The 19,753-nt window shown below is 41.8% G+C and overlaps 1 protein-coding gene across 1 annotated transcript; it reads left to right on the top strand.

The window, feature by feature from the left end:
- The first annotated feature begins 356 nt into the window (after positions 1-356).
- LOC145803783 (uncharacterized) lies at positions 357-1,565 on the top strand. The gene has a single exon (XM_082897129.1). It carries the CDS (start codon positions 357-359, stop codon positions 1,563-1,565), a length of 1,209 nt encoding a protein of 402 aa, XP_082753255.1.
- The last annotated feature ends 18,188 nt before the right edge of the window (positions 1,566-19,753 follow it).

A 19,753-nucleotide genomic window follows, 5' to 3' on the forward strand; every position in this document is an offset into this window, starting at 1 on the left:
CTAAAAATATATGAAAGAGCGATGGCAACGTTAAGTCTACTCTGATAATGCTAACACTTTTGAAATGTGTCTATTATGTATAAATGATTATTGTGTAGGCAATGGTGAGAACAAGAACAGAAGATACAGAAGATGCTACTTCTGCACGGTTGGATAGAATGGAGAGAATGATTATGGAAATGGCAGAGACCCTACGACAACAACAACAACAACAACAACAACAGCCACAACAACCACCCCCACCACCGGTACCTCCACCGGCAGTACAAGATTTCCATGCTGAAGATCGGACTATTACCCTTACTAAAGAGTTTAAAAAGATGAAACCGCCATCCTTCAAAGGAGGAATAGAACCAATGAAAGCTGAGGCGTGGGTGTTGGGAATAGAGAAGTTATTCGAAGTCTTTCCCTGCACAGAAGCTCAAAAGGTGCAATTGGCTGCCTTTACTCTTGAGGATGAGGCATGCAGATGGTGGATGCTTAAGAGAACTGTACACCAAGGATTGACATGGGACAGATTCTTAGAATTGTTTTACGACAAGTACTTCCCTCAAAGCATGCGGGATAAGAAGGTAACAGAATTCGAAACTCTCAGGCAAGGGAACAAAACCGTTACCGAATACGAAGCCCAATTTGCGGAATTAGCTCGGTTTGCACCTCATATGGTGGACACGGATTATAAGAAGGCGCGTAAATTTGAAGGGGGATTGCGGAGCGCTATCCTGGATAAGGTCAACATGTTGAAGTTACCTACATACGTTGATGTGTTGGAGAGAGCCGTTATAGCGGAAGGGAATCTCGCTACTCAGAATCGAATCTCAGAATGGAAAGGGAAGAGGCAAAATGCTCAATGGTCGAAGGGATCACCCACTCCACCAAACAAGAAGCAGACTTTAGGGAGTTCAAATACTTCTACCCCTAGTCAGGATTCAATACCGACTTGTCCGGAATGTGGGAAGAAGCATCATGGAACGTGCTATCGGAAGTCTGGAGCCTGTTTTCAGTGTGGTAAGACGCATCATTTGATCAAGGATTGCCCTCAAAGAAATCAACAAAGTAATAATAGAACCACTACAAGTTCTGCGGGGTCTGCACCAACTTCCAACACCAAGACAACTGTTAAACCTACTAATAATAAAGACACTGCGAGACAAGGCAGGGTGTTCGCATTGGTTCCGGGAGATGTGCAAAATGCAGCAACAGTGGTGTCAGGTACATTTATCGTTCACGGTCATTTCGCTCATGTATTATTTGATTCTGGCTCCACCCACTCTTTTGTGTCGAAACTATTTGCTCCTAATTTAGATACAACTGAAGAAAAACTGTCTTATATGTTGTGTGTATCTTCACCTTTGGGAGGTCCTATGATTTGTACTTCTATATATGCTGCTTGTGAACTCCAACTTGGGGATATCCGGGTGTATGCCAATCTGTTACCTCTTGATATGACCTATTTTGATATTATTCTGGGAATGGACTGGTTAGGTGAATATGGTGCAACTATAGATTGTTTGACTAAACAAATCAGTTTCTACCCTCCGGGACAATCAGGGTCTACCTTCTAGGGACATGGAGTAACTCCTCCACCTTATTTAATTTCCGCAACAAGGGCTTGTAAATTAATTCAGAAAGGGTGTCAGGGGTACTTATGCAGTGTTCTAGAGGGGCAAGTGGTGAGTGGGAATACCAACATGATCCCAGTTGTCTGTGAATTTCCGGACGTCTTTCCAGAAGAATTACCAGGGCAGTTAATAGACCGTGAAATTGAGTTTACAATTGAAGTAGCACCGGGAACTCAACCCATTTCTAAGACTCCGCATAGAATGTCGCCAGTTGAGATGAAAGAATTGAAAATGCAGTTGGAAGATTTATTGGACAAAGGATTTATTCGTCCGAGTGTATCTCCGTGGGGTGCACCAGTTTTGTTTGTAAAGAAGAAGGATGGAACACTCCCGCTTTGTATCGATTACAAAGAACTTAACAAAGTTACAATCAAGAAAAAGTATCCATTGCCAAGAATCGATGACCTATTTGATCAGCTTCATGGGGCATAGGTCTTTTCTAAGATTGATCTACGGTCTGGATACCATCAATTAAAAGTCAAGGCTGATGATGTTGAGAAGACAACTTTTCGAACTCGGTACGGTCATTATGAATTTTTGGTTATGCCCTTTAGAGTTACTAACGCCCCAGCAACTTTTATGGATTTGATGAACCGTGTCTTTAAGTCCTATTTGGATGAATTTGTGGTGGTCTTTATTGACGATATCCCCATTTATTCAAAGAATGCGGAAGCTCATGAGACCCATCTTCGCTTAATTCTCCAAACCCTCCGGGAAAAGAAATTGTATGCAAAGCCAAAGAAATGTGAATTCTGGCTACTCGAGGTGGCATTTTTGGGGCATATTATCACAAAGGAAGGAGTTTCTGTTGATCCACACAAAATTGAGGCGATTGTGAAATGGCCGACTCCTACCAATGTGACCGAAGTGCGTAGCTTTATGGGGTTAGCTGGTTATTACCGGAGATTTGTTCAAGATTTTTCCAAAATTGCTGTGCCACTTACACAATTGACTCGAAAGGGAGTTACATTTGAATGGTCAAAAGAGCGGGAATCTGCTTTCCAGGAATTGAAGATGAAATTAACCACAGCTCCAGTTCTGGCTTTACCGTCTGGCACCGAAGGGTTTGTAATTTATAGTGATGCGTCCCATAAAGGATTAGGGTGTGTGCTTATGCAAGGTGGAAGGGTTATCGCCTATGCTTCACGACAGCTTAAACCCCATGAAAAGAATTATCCCACGCATGATCTTGAGCTCGCGACGGTGGTTTTTGCTTTAAAGATATGGCGGCACTATTTGTATGGTACTACCTGTGAAGTTTACACCGACCACAAAAGCCTTAAGTACCTTTTTACCCAGAAGGAATTGAACATGCGGCAGCGTCGGTGGTTAGAGTTAATTAAAGACTATGATTTACAGATCCATTATCATCCTGGTAAGGCCAACACGGTTGCAGATGATCTTAGTCGAAAAAATATGGGAGATTTGGCCAACCTGTTTACGGAGCAAAGGGAATTGGTAAATGAATTGGATAAAATGAGGGTGGAATTCAAGATACATGGACAGGAGACAGTCCTAGCAGCAGTAATGGCTCAACCGACTTTACTTGAAGAGATTAAGTTACATCAAATGGAGGATGACATTCTAAAGAAGGTATGTGATGAGTTAGAGACAAAACCACAATCGGGGTTCAGTTTAGTGGATTCGGTACTCAAATTTCAAAATCGAGTATGTGTCCCTAATGTGTTGGAACTTGAACGGAAATTGATGGAAGAAGCACACGCCTCAAGATTTTCCATGCATCCACGAAGTACTAAAATGTACCGGGATTTGAAACAAAATTTTTGGTGGCCAAGCATGAAAAAGGAGATTGCAGACTTCGTCTCTAAGTGTTTGCAGTGTCAGCAAGTGAAAGCAGAGCATCAAAGACCAGCAAGATTATTACAACCCCTTCCAATCCCGGAATGGAAGTCGGAACATCTAACCATGGATTTTGTTGTGGGATTACCACGGACACCTCGGGGTATGAATTCTATATGGGTCATTGTCGACCGATTGACTAGGTCTGCCCACTTTCTACCAGTGAAGACTCAGTACAATGCAGATAAACTGGCGGTCATTTATGTGAATGAAATTGTAAGACTGCATGGTGTACCGGTCTCGATTATATCGGATAGGGATCCGAAGTTCATTTCCAGATTCTGGCAAAGTTTACAAGAAGCCATGGGTATAGAATTAAAGTTTAGCACAGCTTTCCATCTTCAGACTGACGGTCAATCTGAGAGAACGATACAAACTCTGGAAGATATGCTCCGGATGTGTGTGCTAGAGTTTCAAGAAAGTTGGGAAGCCCATTTACCGCTGGTAGAGTTCGCATACAACAATAGTTACCACTCAAGTATTGCAATGGCACCCTATGAAGCTTTGTATGGAAGACCGTGTCGTTCTCCCGAATGTTGGGCTGAAGTTGGAGATAAATCCTTGCTAGGGCCTGAAATTGTTCAGTTGACAACTGAAAAAGTCAAAGTTATTCGGGAAAGATTAAAAATGGCTCAAAGTAGACAAAAAAGTTATGCGGATAACCGACGGAGAGATTTAGAATTTGAAGTGGACAGTCACGTCTTTATAAAAGTTACTCCGATGAAAGGCCACCCAAGATTCAGGAAAAGGGGGAAGTTAACGCCCCGCTACGTCGGTCCCTTTCAAATTTTGGAAAGGGTGGGTCTGGTAGCTTACCGGGTTGCCCTTCCGCCATATATGAGTCAAGTGCATAATGTGTTTCATGTCTCTATGCTTCGGGGGTATCTTGCGGATCCGTCTCACGTTATTGATCATCACCAAATTGAACTCGATGATAAGTTAACTTATGAGGAGAAACCAATCCTCATTTTGGATCGGCAAGTGAAACAATTACGAAACTGAGAAATTCCAATGGTAAAAGTGGAATGGCAAGAACATTACGGAACCGACGCAACTTGGGAAAGAGAAGAGGAAATGCAACATCAGTATCCACATTTGTTTCTACCCTGAGGTAAAACAAGTTTGGAGGACCAAACTTATTTAAGGGGGGGAGAGTGTAATAACCCGACCCTCGTACATGTTCTTTGTTATATTTTCGGATCCTATTTTGTGATTCTGAATGCTTACTGTGGAATCCTATGGGAAATTTAAGTAAACCATATGATTATGGATGTCTATCTGTTCAACAAGAAAAGTATCTATTACATGAGAATGCTTAGATCAGAAATTTGAAGCCTTAGAGGCTTAATTATCCGAAATTGATTTCACATATGTAATCAGCATAATTTTTAAGTAATATTAAGCGCTTCTGTGAAATTTCAATTTCGGATGTTTAAACGATTAAATTTTTGTCCTTAGTCAACCTATACATACATATATGCTTATAAAGCCCTCCTTGAGTAAGACTTAGCAATTTCCATAGCATCTTCTTGGGAAGAAAAGGGAAAAGGGGATAAGAGCAAGGAGGAATTGAGATTGAAGCTAAGGTGAATTCAACTTCCCTAGTCTAATTCTCCTCCTCAATTTGAAGTAGTAAGATTTGGCTAGGGTATGAGCTAAGTGTGATAAAAGTTTGGAAACATGTGTATGTTGAAGACTTGATATGATAATCCTACTATTTGTGCATGTTGGACCAATTCAAGTTATTTGATTAAGACCATCCTCTTGCTCCTTATTTATCAATTGATATCCATGTTTATGCCATGTTTTGTATGTTACGTATGTGTGTATAAAGTTAGGAGCTTCAAGAATGATGATATGTGGATGTACTTCCATGTTTGCTCCAAATCAATTGAGTTATATTCATGAGCCCAATTCAAGTTAGATGAATTTTGGTGTGTTGTATTTATAATTTATATGTTTTTAGCCTTGATTTAGCACCTAGAAGTTTCAATTTAGAGTCTTGAAAACACTCCTAAAAGAATGGAATTTTTATAGCAAATTTCGGACTGGAAGTGCAGAATCGCCGCACGTGCGGGAGTCATGGCCGCACGTGCGGGAAGTGCTACCGCACGTGCGGGGGATGTGGCCGCACGTGCGGGAGAAGGGCAATTTTGGGGCTTTTGTTCTTCCTAAAAGGCACGTGCGGGACCTCAGGGCCGCACGTGCGGGGCCAACTGCCGCACGTGCGGGGCTCACAGCCGCACGTGCGGCTCATGCTGAAAAATACTGTTTGCTCCGTTTTGCGTGTAGAACCCTCTAATGTTGTCGGAATATGTATTTGATGCCTTTTAATATGTATAAATTCCTTCGAAGTAAAATGAAACAGAAATTAATTTGATATGAAAAGGAAACTAAATTGTAAGGGTTGAATGTGTGCAGGGCACACTCCGGGAGGAACAAGCACATCATCGCAACACTGTGAGTAGTAGTATCATTATCTTCTTTACATATGACTAATGATTTTCATTAGCATTTCGTTTACGCGACTATGTTAATGTCTCAAGTACGCAACTATGATTAATGTTCCAAGTATGTTCCAAGTATGTTCCAAGTATGTAAAGAATAAAATGGGAAAGATAAAATACCTTTGTTCTATAAGACTCTGGGCCTACGACCATTCAATATAAGTTATTATGATATGAAACAAAGTGCTACACGGAACTAAGTGCTACGACGTGAGCCGCCTCTAGAATCCGTGTGAGACACCTCTTGAGTTCGTATAAGTATGGTTTCAAGGGCTTTATGCCACTTTCAAGGGCTTCAATGCCAACAAGTTACAAGGGCCTTGTGCCACACGTTTCAAAGGCCTTAGTGCCATATGTTACAAGGGCTTTGTGCCACCATGTTTAAGGGCCTTGTGCCACTATGTGTAAGGGCATTACGCCACCATGTTCAAGGGCTTCAAGCCATTGTGATTTATGAATGTGTTATGTCAAGCTGTTATGTTCAAGATTGGGCCTAAGACCGTTATAAGATGAATACAGAATCAGATTAACTTTGTAACCTCCTCAATTCCATATGTATTGATATATGTCATGTTTCAAGTTGAACATTGTTTCATTATGTATTACTATTCACTGAGCCCGGCTCACTTTCTGTTATGTCTGTTTCTGTAGGCAACCAACCCGGTGGTCAATCCTAACCTATGACGCCCGGTTTCTTTTGTCAACCTTCGTTTATCCAAGCACTTACGAGGCCACTTATTTTGTGAAGTTTATTAAGATAATTAGCTTACTTCTTGGCTATCTTTCCAAGGTTGAATGTATATAACTTCAACAGTTTTTTTTTTATTACATGCCCGACTACAGGGCTGGGTCTGTATATGTGTTTGTGTATAAGGACTGTGAAGGAATATTTTTGGACTCTATCGACCTATCATGGTGCATGTAATGTATGAGATCCTGGCATGTTAGAAATAGCTCAATGGAGTTTGTTGGTTTTGTATTCTTCTAATACTTTGTGCTTCCGTCAAGGCCCCATATGCTATATATACTAGGTTATATGTCTGTTTCTGAATGGGTCATGCCCGAACTTTTAGGGGCAAGTTTGGGATGTGACAATGGTTCCCATTTCAAGAAGGAGGTGATTGATTTGTTAAAGAAATACAATGTGGCTTTTCATAAGTCGTCCACATACCGGCCGCAGACCAACGGAGCAGTTGAGGCTGCCAACAAGAACATCAAGCACATACTGCAGAAGATGGTGGAAACCTACCGGGACTGGCCAGATAAGTTGCCGTTTGCTCTGTGGGGCTACCGGACTTCAATTAGAACTTCTACTGGGGCGACTCCGTATTCATTGGCTGAGTGTCAAATAGCCGAAGCAGATTGGCAGCAGAGCAGGTTCGAGGAACTCATGCTCTTTGATAAGAGAAGAGTGAAAGCACTGTACCATGTTCAAGGTTATCAGCGCAGAATTGCCCGGGCTTTTAACAAGAAAGTTAAGTCCAGAAATCTAAAGGAGGGAGATTTGGTGCTCAAGGACAACCGAGCTCCCATCCACGACCCAAGGGGCAAGTTCAGACCTAATTGGATTGGTCCCTACATCATCAAGTCAATCTGGTCAGGTGGAGCTGTTATTTTGATAGACCTAGATGGCCTAGAGTTCTTCCAACCGATCAACATAGATAAGTTGAAGAAATATTATCCCTAAGAGGCTCGCTAGGCCAAAAACCCGAAAGGGCTACCTAGGCAAAAGTTAGAGCATTGAAAAAATTGGAAAATATAAAAAAACTGAGCTCGCAAGGTTGAAAACCTGCAAAGGGCGGCCTTGGCAAAAGTTAGAGCATAAAAGGAGAGCGAAAATACTCGAGTGAACCCAAGCCTGAACTACGTACGGCTTGATTCCCATCTTTGGGATACGTAGGTAGCTTCATCCTGAAGTTTAGCCATAAACATTTCCCCCATCAGCTTTGTCCATTTGATCATCTCGGTCATCTTTGTCTATTCAACATACAAGAGTTCGGTCATGATCTCCAGTACAGTGTTTTTAAGACTAGGGGCAACTTTTCGTTGCCATGCAGTGCTACGGTACTATTCAGACTGGGGGCAACTTTCCAGTTGCTGGGATCCGGGGTTTGTGCGTCTCGGTGACAGATCTCAGGCGTGTCCAGTTCTGATCCATATCGAAAATAGTTTTGAAAAGTTTTGATAAAAGTTGACTTTGTTCAAATTAATCTTTTTACAACTAAGACCATCTCTAGACCAAAATGGGAAATTTTCAGTACCACAACCTTCAAAGTTCATTGATTTCAGTGCAGAGTCCTCCTGCTCTTGCATACAAATTGAAGTTGATTTTTTTTATTACATTCATAAGGAAAACGTGAAAGTACTAAATAAAGTAATAAATCCGGGGCATAGTCAAGTCAGGTGTTCCTGTGCCCCCTCCCAGAGCTGGTTGAAGCCTCTGATGCTAAAGTGGGCCTTTCCTGTGCCTCTTCATTGAGCCAATCCAAGCACTCATCAGACAAAGTGCAACTGAAAGTAGGAGTGGGGGCCAGGAGTTCTCTTGTCCTCCACGCTGTGGCCTGCCGAACAAGCTGCGCACCTCGAAATGGAAAGGCAGCTGGATATTCTATCCCCTCTCCGGGGCAAATATGGTCATGGCCGAACTGGTGTCGGAACCGGAATGGGAAATAGAACACACAGTGAGTAAAGCCAATCAACTGAATCCCAGTCTGCCAGGACATGCTGTAGCCCATTGCCGGTAAATTGAGCCAAGGGCACCACCAAGCAATGACGTCGGCAGATAAATTTCACATCCAGTCGAACCACCAACCCTTATCAAGGGCGTCAACCAGACATTGTCTGAAGAAGTAGCCACGAGCTGAATATGCTGGGCAAGAGTCCACAACCTACAACTTGTCCATCAACCACACCTGGGAAGGGATGAAAAATGAGAGAATAAAGAATAGAGAGAAGTACGATGAGAGAAAAGTGAGAAAAGGGATTTTTGTGAGAAAAACCGAGCTTGAGGGTCGAGTGACGTGAGCAATACATATGTAAGAGTGGGTGGGAAACATTACCTACAGCAGTGTGGACTCCTCGCAAATCTGGTCGTCTCTCGATGATAAAAGGCATCTAAGCCCATCAACGTCTCTGCTAGAGTCATGGCAATGCAGCTCTTGCCCTCCTTCAAGCCTAGGGCAACCTCGATCAATTGGACGCTAGATCCCCCAGAGCCTGAGGAAAACAGAAAATGAGATAGCATGCACAAACAGAGGGCATGTCACCGGAAGCCTTGCCAATGATGGTCGCCGCGATCACCGGTATTCGAAAACCGATGAATCAAACTCGGAATATCTAGCATTCCGTCACAAATCAGAGATCGAGCGTCATACGTAGTGAGTCCACACATTCGCCCTAAGGTCTGAACATGACCAAAGTTAAGCTGCGGTAAGATCTCCTCGTCACGTTCAGATTCCATTAAAGCTTGAAATTCTTCGAAGGTAGGGCATACCTCTTGCCCGCTAAAGCTAAAGACATGAGTCACCTGGTTCCAAAACCTCGCTGCAGCATGAAGAAACGGAAAGTGCAGCGGAGTGCGACTCAGAGTGAATAGTGCATTTATGCCGAAACCCCAGAAATTCAGCTTTTCCGAGCCATCCAAGTTGTTAATCCAGGACGAGAGATTTTGGGCAAGAAATCCCTCCATTTCGAGCAAATCAGTGTTGAATTAAGTAGAACTACGAAGCTGGGGCCTTTTGTAGGGGATAAGATTGAGTGGAAGACAGGTGTCAACATTCTGGTGATCCTTTCATTCATAGCCGGCCGGCCAAATATAGTGCCGACCGATCACCACTTTTGGCTGATAGATCAAAGATTTTGGTCGATGGCCGTTTCTTGAGGCCGGTGGATTTCTCCCGTGGCCGGTGGTCTTCCTCTTTGCTCCCTGAGATGTTTATATGTTGAAACATGCTGAGAATTTGGAGAATGCCACCACTTCTAAGGCCCTCCAATGATGGATTTTGCGGTGTCACGCCCATTTCCTTATCGAGTTGTTGTAAATTTGCTTATCGAGTTGTATTTCACTCTTTTCAAGTCTTTGTTGCTTGTCGAGTTATACTCGCACTTGGCTAGTTTATTCAGTTTCCTTGCTTTGCTTATCGAGTTGTAAGTCAGTTCACTACCTAATTATTACGATGCGAATGCTCAATTTTCAAACCAAGTTCAATTCCATTCACATTGTTATGTGATACCATGCGATGCGATGCATAGGAAGCACAAATGTAACATCATTTTGAACAAAATGGTTGTTTCATTTCCCTCATGTGTTTTGCAAAATACACATTTTTTTTTTTTGAAAAGGTAAAACCTGCCTAAGGCAGTGCAATGTGTTTAAACTACTAGTAAAAAGGAAAGTAAATCAAAAAAGAAGAGCGGGGCAGCAAAGTATCAGAATTGATACTGGTAACCTCCCCTTGTTGTCAATGCACCTCACGCGCCCTTGTTCAGGTCAACTATGTGGTTTGGCGCCTTCATTACTCGAGACAGTGCAAGAAAGTACACTTTCGGAACATTAGTAGGCCTTCGAGTTGACCTCAAGCCGTGTCTTCTATGAGCGATGCTCGGTACGTGCAAGGAACGTCCCTTCCCGTATCCTTTTCGTATCTTGTGAATTCCACAAATCACTTCAATTATACCATGTTACAGTGCTTGGCATTTCAACATCATGAATAACTGGTCCTTACCATATTTCAAGTTTCTATACACATTGCTTGCGTAGACCGCATGCTTTACTTACAGGTGTTCAATTTCAAGTTCCTTTTTATACACATTGCTTGCGTAGACCGCATGCTTTACTTACATGTGTTCAATTTCAAGTTCCTTTTTATACACATTGCTTGCGTAGACCGCATGCTTTACTTACATGTGTTCAATTTCAAGTTCCTTTTTATACACATTGCTTGCGTAGACCGCATGCTTTACTTACATGTGTTCAATTTCAAGTTTCTATACACATTGCTTGCGTAGACCGCATGCTTTACTTACATGTGTTCAAGTTCCTTTCTCTACACATTGCTTGCGTAGACCGCATGTTTTACTTACATGTGTTCAATTTCAAGTTTCTATACACATTGCTTGCGTAGACCGCATGCTTTAGTTACATGTGTTCAAGTTCATTTCTCTACACATTGCTTGCGTAGACCGCATGCTTTACTTACATGTGTTCAATTTCAAGTTCCTTTCTCTACACATTGCTTGCATAGACCGCATGCTTTACTTACATGTGTTCAATTTCAAGTTTCTATACACATTGCTTGCGTATACCGTATGCTTTACTTACATGTGTTCAATTTCAAGTTCCTTTTTATACACAATGCTTGTGTAGACCGCATGATTTACTTACATGTGTTCAATTTCAAGTTCCTTTCTCTACACATTGCTTGCGTAGACCGCATGCTTTACTTACATATGTTCAATTTCAAGTTCCTTTCTCTACACATTGCTTGCGTAGGCCGCATGCTTTGCTTACATGTGTTCAAATCTCTTCATACACATTGTGCACGTTGTCACGTGTTCTATACTTACATGTGTTTGTGCCTTCACAGCATTGTTATGCGTCCCACTTAACTTGCATTGTCACGCACTTTCGATTGCATGTTATGCATATTGCTAACGATATCTGTACCTGTTAAGTTTTTTTTCCCTTTCAGGCACGATATTGTATGTATAGTTTATTTGAAGCTGGTGAAACCAGACGAACCGCGCAGGTATTGTATTCTCCAAGTGAGACGTATCGAGAATTGCATAATTCTCTTATATCATTTCTGCATTGTAGTGTAGTTTGGTGTATGCTAGCTTAAAACTGTCGCATGTTATGCTTCGTTACAGCTTTCTTTGCATGATCATAAGTTATGTTCGGCTCCTTGCATTGTCAGTTGCATTTTGCCCCTGCCTTCGGGCGCATATCTTTGCTTGTCTTGCATGTTTGTCTAAGTCTTCGGCCTTGTCAAAAATGGGTCGTCTCTGGGCTTTGATATTCACTCCCGTCATTGTTATGACTTTCGAGTTCTGTCAAAGAGGGGCAACTGTAGACATCCCATTTTTGACCGTCCTCAAGGCTTGGACGTCATCGTTTGAACACGCGATGATTATCCATGCTTGTGTTTGTTTTGAGTTTCGAAAAGTCTTCGTTGCGCGCCTTGCCTTAGAATCTCTTAACTTCTCTGTTTTGTACTCGGTTGCACCAAGAGCTTGTGGATGTGCTCCTGAGGGAAGGGGAGAGCCTGTCGACCAAGTCTCCTGCCCACCGGCCACCTTGATTTTCAATTGGCCAATTTGACTGCCGGTCGACCACTTTTATAGCCGGTCGGCCAAGTGTGGTTTTCAACAGATATTTCTGTAGACAGCTGGCAGCTGTCATTCTAGGCCATACCCCAGCCCATGCCTGGACGTGGGAGTTCTGAGGAGCTGCAGATTGATATATCTATATTAATCAAGCTCTCTCAAAACATAACACAAGAGGAGAGGAAGGATGGAGTGATACAACTTGAAGAAAAAAATTTTCCTCTCTCTAAAATTCTCAGCTCTCTCCCTATCTCTCTCTTCCAAACCCTTCAAACCCTAAGGTTCTTGCCTCCTTTACACTACCACTCATAGCCTACAACCTCCATACTCCATTCCAGCAACCTGAGGCTGTTTTTCAGAGCTTAGGAACACCATTTCTCGGACCAAAAGCTGCTGGAAGTTTGGACTACAAGGGTGAGCGTCATTTCTCTCTTTTTTTGCTCTATTTTGCATGCAATCTTAGTCTTTGTTGCTTACATTTTTGGGCTCCGACCTGAACTGTAAATAGTCATATTTTGAGCTCCTTTTCATGTTTGATCAAGGACCTCTTGCTGTTTGAGGTCTCCTCCTCCCCCTTTGTGTTTAAACTCTCTTTTAGGCCTATTTTTGCATGATATTTTAGGCTTATTTGTGAGCTGTTTTGGACTTGGTCATAAACTGTGAAATTTATTGTTTTGAGTCCCTCTTCAACTTTGTTAAAGGCTCTCCTCTGTTTGAGGTCAGCTGCTACCACTTGCCTCTTTATCCTTCTTTTAGGCCTTTTTCTTGCATGCTGATTTAGCCTCACTTTTTTTCATTTTCGAGACTTGAAGTAAACTGTAAAGTGCTTCAATTTGAGCCCCTTTTCAACTTTGTTGAAGGGCTCTTCACTGTTTGGGGCCAGCTGCTACCCCTTGTCTCTATTCTCTCTTTTAGGGCCATCTTTGCATGATAGATTAGCCCTATTTATGTTCATTTTTTAGACTTGTTATAAACTGGAAAAAAATCTTGTTTTGACATCATCTTCATGGTTTATTAGGGCCATTATTTTATTTGAGGCCACATGCTTCCTTGAATGCTTGATTGTCCCTTGTTTTGAGCCTTACACATAAGCCCCAATTGCATGCTTTGTTTGGCCTTCTAGCCACTGAAATCCAGAGGATTTTTAGTGGCTGGAACACTATTTTGAGAGCCAAGATTAGAGGGGGGTGACCCCCGCTCTCATTTTCTTGATTGGTGGCCTTTTTGGCCTTCCAAAGAAACCCTATCTTGCATGCTTCAAAGTCACTTTCTAGGGTCAATTTGGTGAGCTTTAGGACTACCATATTTGATTTTCATAGTTGTTTATGCCATGCTAAATGTCTACCTTGCATGGCCCTCCAAAGTAACTCATCATTTTTGCATACCAAGGTTGCATATCAGTGGTTATTTGGACCTATTTTCACATGATTTATTCACTGATTTTTGCTGGTTTGGTGAGATTACATTTGCTTCATATACTTGCCCTGTAAACCATGATTGCTAGTCAAGATTGCATGCTATTTTGTCCACCACGCTAACATCTTTTGGCCATGTTTTGAACTTGAAATGTTCATGTTTTGGGACTGCCTTGGCTCTGTCTTCGTGCTTCATGATCAAATAATGCATGCTTTGTATAGCTATAAGTCATTCCATATGCCTAATTTCGAATTTTGGGTTTCATCTCATGCATCGGGTGCCATTTTCCATGTTTTCGGCCTGTTTAGCATCATATTTCCGTGCTGGAATTTGTAAGTTTGCATGTTATCTTGTATCCCTTGCCATGTCTTGTTAGAGTTACATGTTATGCCTTAGGTTCGGTCCTCGATTTGGGTGCATGCGTGCACGCATTTCGAGAGTCTCATTTTCACCTAATGGCTACTGATGTGAGTGTGGCTGAGGTCCATTCATGTTAGTATAAGTCCATCCTGCATTGCGTATGCCATGTTTCAATGCGTTGTGCATGTTATGTTGTTAGCATTGTGTGTGCCATATAGTTGCATTGCATGTTTGTATGTTTGCTTGCATGCTTAGGTTGCATGTGCATCGTTGTGCATTGCCTCACCTCTTGATCAACCATGATTGAGGTTGGGTCCCTTATATGTTTTGTGAGTATTGCAATTGACATTGAAATGCATACTTGACTCTTCGGCCATCATGCATCGAAATACGCAATTGGTGGCCTGGGGGTCAAGGGCCATGCTCATTTGAGTCCATTGCATGATAGGGGGTGTGGCCATGCATACATTTGCCTAAAAATTCCATGCCATACATTGCTTGCCCTCTGCTGCTGTCAATTGCAGGTTCTGCAGGAAACTTTGGCCGGTCGGCTAAATATAGTGCCGACCGGCCAGTAATCTGTGGCCTGCAGGTTAAAAGGTGGCCGGTGATCATCCTATTAGGCCGGTGATGTTTCTATTTAGTCGGTGGTATTCCCCAACTTGCAGAGGGCATGCCCTTGGACTTTGGCAGTCCTCATAGGGGCAAGGCAGTGTAAGCAGAGGCAACAGTGGCATGGTACGGATTTTCGGACAAGACAAGTCAAGCATGCATCATCCATGCATTTCGACGCGGGGGTTGTGGCCACTTTAATTCTGCATTTAATTTGTTAATTAATTAGAAATTCTGTAATAATTAATTTAGTATTATTTATTCGGACTGTATTATTCTTTTTTTTTTGTCCCTCCGAGCGAGGGTGAATTTATAATAAGTGTGGGTACGTGTGTGCATGTCTTCCAACCCCCACTTCTTTCTTCCTTTTACTTACCTACTTTGATGGTTAGTATTAGGACATGTTTACTTTAGCATACCTTATGCTATGCATGCGTGCATCATTCATTAGTCTTGCATGCACCAGGCTCGGCGCACCATACTAACTGCATAAGTATTTCAAATCTAACTTGAATACGCGCCACTTGTGCATTTTCACATGTCATTTATAGACTAGATGAGCCTATTGTAGTTGCATCTTGTATGTGTTGCATTAGCAATCTTAACATGAGCTAGGATCATGCATTGATTACTAACTAGCTTTTGTTTTGGCTTAGAGTACTAGGTAAGCATTTACGCTTAAGCATACCACATGCGTGTGAGTGTTGTCATAATAACATGATTACCATGAGGCTAGCTGCTTATGTGATATAACTGCTTGAGTGCCTGTGGGTGGAGGTCGAATTACCTAAATTGGAATAATGCATTAAAACTGTGAGCTTTAAGCCCACTAGATAGTGCCAAAACCATCTTTTCTAAAGCCCACTTGAGGGTGGCAAAACCTGCATTTTAGCCCACTCACGAGTAGCAAACCATTTTCACAACAAGCATGAAATGTTTTGTTCCAATTTAGGCGATTTGGTCTATACTTGTTTGCTGTGCGCATAACATAGAAATTCTAGGCTAATAACCGGAATAAGAACACATAACGTTTTCAAAAACGGATATCACGGTTAGTAGAGGCCGATCTTCAGATCAGGTGAGAGGGGGTGCTCATAGCTGACCTTCCCCAATCGTACCCAAGCTCCCAAGCCGAGGCAACTTTGGTGATGACAGACACGTGGCCTTTGGCACTGAGTCAGGGTTTCCTAAATTCCCCCATAAAAAATATTTAGGTGGTGACTCTGTATCTGGCAAAGCAGTCCATGTTTGGCACTTCTTTAAAAAAAAATCTGTTTTCAAAAACAATTTGCCAGATTTGGACTCTTTGATGATTCATCGGTCTTGCATAGCACTCTGCGAGATTAGATACAGGACCGTGACTCCAATTGAGTCCGAACTGTAGCATGAGGCCCGAGGGCGCATCTACAGGTCCGAATAAGTGTCCAAGTGTTCGAAACCTAATGCATGAGAAATTGTAAGTAACATCATAATTACATATCTGCCAACATGTAATAGGGTTCGAATAGGTATCCGAGTATTCAAACCCTAATGCATAAGAAATTGTAAGTAAACATCATAATTACATCACTGCTATCATTCAATAGGGTCCAAATAAGGGTCCGAGTGTTCGAACCGTAATGCAAGAGAAATTGTACGTAACACAATAATTATATATCTGCCATCATACAAGAGGATCGAATAAGTGTCCGAGTGTTCGAAACGTAATGCAAGAGAAATTGTAAGTAAACACAATAATAACATATCTGCCATCTTGCAGGAGGGTCTGAAAAAGTGTCCGAGTGTTCGAACCTTAATGCAAGAGAAGTTGTAAGTAAACACCATAATTACATATTCGCCATCGTGCAAGAGGGTCCGAATAAGTGTCTAACTATTCGAACCGTAATGCATGAGAAATTGTAAGTAACATCATAATTGCATATTTGCCATTATGTAATGGGGTTCGAATAGGTTTCCGAGTGTTCGAACCCAAATGCATAAGAAATTATAAGTAAACAACATAATTACATATCTGCCATCATGCAATAGGGTCTGAATATGTGTCCGAGTGTTCGAACCCTAATGCAAGAGAAATTGTAAGTACAGACAATAATTACATATCTGCCATCATGAAATAAGGTCCGAATGAGTGTCCGAGTGTTCGAATACAAATACAAGAGAAATTGTAAGTAAACACAATATTTACATATTTGCCATCGTGCAAGAGGATCCGAATAAGTGTCCGAACGTTCGAACCCTAATACAAGAGAAATTGTAAGTAAACACCATAATTACATATCTGTCATCATGCAAGAGGGTCCGAATAAGTGTCCGACTGTTCAAACCCTAATGCAAGACAAATTGTAAGTAACACAATAATTACATATCTGTCATAATGCAAGAGGGTCCAAATAAGTGTCCGAGTGTTCGAACCCTAATGCAAGAGAAATTGTAAGTGAACACCATAATTATATATCTGTCATCATGCAAGAGGGTACGAATAAATATCCGAGTGTTCGAACCCAAATGCAAGTGAAATTTTAAGTAAACATAATAATTACATATCTGCCATCACGCAAGGGGGTCTGAATAAGTGTCCGAGTGTTCGAACCATAATGCAAGAGAAATTGTAAGTAAACACCATAATTACATATCTGCCATTATACTACAGGGTCCGAATAAGTATCCGAGTGTTCGAACCCTAATGCAAAAGAAATTATAAGTAAAGACCATAATTACATATCTGTCATCATGCAAGAGGGTCCGAATAAGTGTCCGAATGTTCGAACCCTAATGCAAGAGAAATTGTAACCAAACACCATAATCACATATCTGCCATCATACAAAAGTGTCCGAATAAGTGTACGAGTGTTTGAACCCTAATGCATCAGAAATTGTAAGTAAACACCATAATTACATATCTGGTATCTTCCAAGAGGGTACGAATAAGTGTCCGAGTGTTTGAACCCTAACGCAAGAGAAATTGTAAGTAAACACAATAATTACATATCTACCATCATCCAAGAGGGTCCGAATAATGTCCGAGTGTTTGCACCCCAATGCAAGAAAAATTGTAAGTAAACACAATAATTATATATCTGTCATCTTGCAGGAGGGTTCGAAAAAGTGTCCTAGTGTTCGAACACTAATGCAAGAGAAATTGTAAGTAAACACCATAATTACATATCTGCCAACATGCAAGAGGGACCGAATAAGTGTCCGAGTGGTCGAACCTTAATGCAAAAGATATTATAAATAAAGAACATAATTACACATATGCCATCATGCAAGGGGTCCGAATAAGTGTCCGTGTGTTCGAACTTAATGCATGAGAAATTGTAAGTAAACATTATGGTTACATATCTTCCATCAAGCAATAGGGTCCAAATAAGTGTCCGTGTGTTTGAACCCTAATGCATGACAAATTGTAAGTACAAACAATAATGACATATCTGCCATCATGCAATAGGGTCCGAATAAATGTCCGAGTGTTCGAACCCTAATGTAAGAGAAATTATAAGTAAACACAATAATTACATATCTGTCATCATGCTAGAGTGTCCGAATAAGTGTCTGAGTCTTCGAATCCTCATGCAAGAGAAATTGAAAGTAAACACCATAATTACATATCTACCATGATGCAAGGGGGTCTGAATAAGTGTCCGAGTGTTCGAACCCTAATGCAAGAGAAATTGTAACTAAACACCATAATTACATATCTGCCATCATGCAAGAGTGTCCGAATAATTATCTGAGTGTTAGAACCGTAACGCAAGAGAAATTGTAAGTAAACACGATAGTTACATATCTGCCATCACGCACGGGGGTCTGAGTAAGTGTCTGTGTTCGAACCCTAATGCAAGAGAAATTGTAAGTTAACACCATAGTTACATATTTGCCATCATACTAGAGGGTCCGAATAAGTGTCCGAGTGTTTGAACTCTAACGCAAAAGAAATTATAAGTAAAGACCATAATTACATATGTGCCATCATGCAAGAGGGTCCGAATAAGTTTTCGAGTGTTTGAACCCTAATGCATGAGGAATTGTAAGTAAACATCATAATTACATATCTGCCATCATGCAATAGGGTCCGAATAAGTGTCCGAGTGTTCGATCCCTAAAGCAAGAGAAATTGTAAATAAAAACAATAATTACATTTCTACTATCATGCAATAGGGTCTGAATAAGTGTCCTAGTGTTCGAACCCTGTAGACACCTCAGTTTTTACCGACCATAAGACTCAGACGTCATCGATTGAGTGCTCAGTGATAGTCCATGTTGTGCTCGTTTCAAGGTTTCAGAGTTTTGGCTGAGGGCCTTGCCTCCGGCCCTCTGAACTCTTTGTGCTTCAGCTCGGTTTGCAAACCATGTCTGGTTTTCCTTGCCTGAGGGAGGGAGAGGTCTTGTAGACCACTCTTTTCTGGTCGTAGGCCACTTTTTCCGTTTGGAGACTAGTTTCTGATTTTCGGAGCCTTCGGCCGCGCACCTTATCTCGGGACCGTTTAACATTTTCCGTTTGGCGTGGTTTTTGAACCACACCTTGTTTCCTTGGCCTAGAGGACCACTGTGGTTTGGGAGACCACTTTTGTGGTCATAAACCACTTTTGGTGCTCGACAGTTAGTTTTTGAGGCTCCCAACTGCGCGCTTTGCCTCTCGAACTTTCGTCTTGCATCCGTTTTGGTTTGTTTTTGGTACAAACCTTGTTTTCCTTGTTTGGAAGGTGGTACAAGGTTAGGAGACCAGTATTTCCCCTTGGAGACTACTTTTCCTCCTGCCAGCCGATTTTCTGGTCTGACAACTGGTCTCCCTAATCTTTGGACCATCAAAAGTGGTCAGCCACCACACCATTTGCTTGTTTTCATCCTCTGGACCCTCTCCCACCATGGCCGACCACTTAAGTATTGAAGTGGTTGGCCAGTTTTTGTCACCTTTTTGGAGATATTTTCCTCCACCTGGCACAGCTGGAGGGCACTGAGATGATCCTTCATACACGTGTATGGAGGGATGACCTTGAACCTTAGCTTCTTGGAGAAGCTTTGCTTTTGGTTCTCTAAAAGAGAGAACCATCT

The sequence above is a fragment of the Camellia sinensis genome, chromosome 12 (assembly GCF_055761805.1).
Source record: "Camellia sinensis isolate YWXY chromosome 12, ASM5576180v1, whole genome shotgun sequence".
In the NCBI taxonomy this organism is placed as follows: Eukaryota; Viridiplantae; Streptophyta; class Magnoliopsida; order Ericales; family Theaceae; genus Camellia; species Camellia sinensis.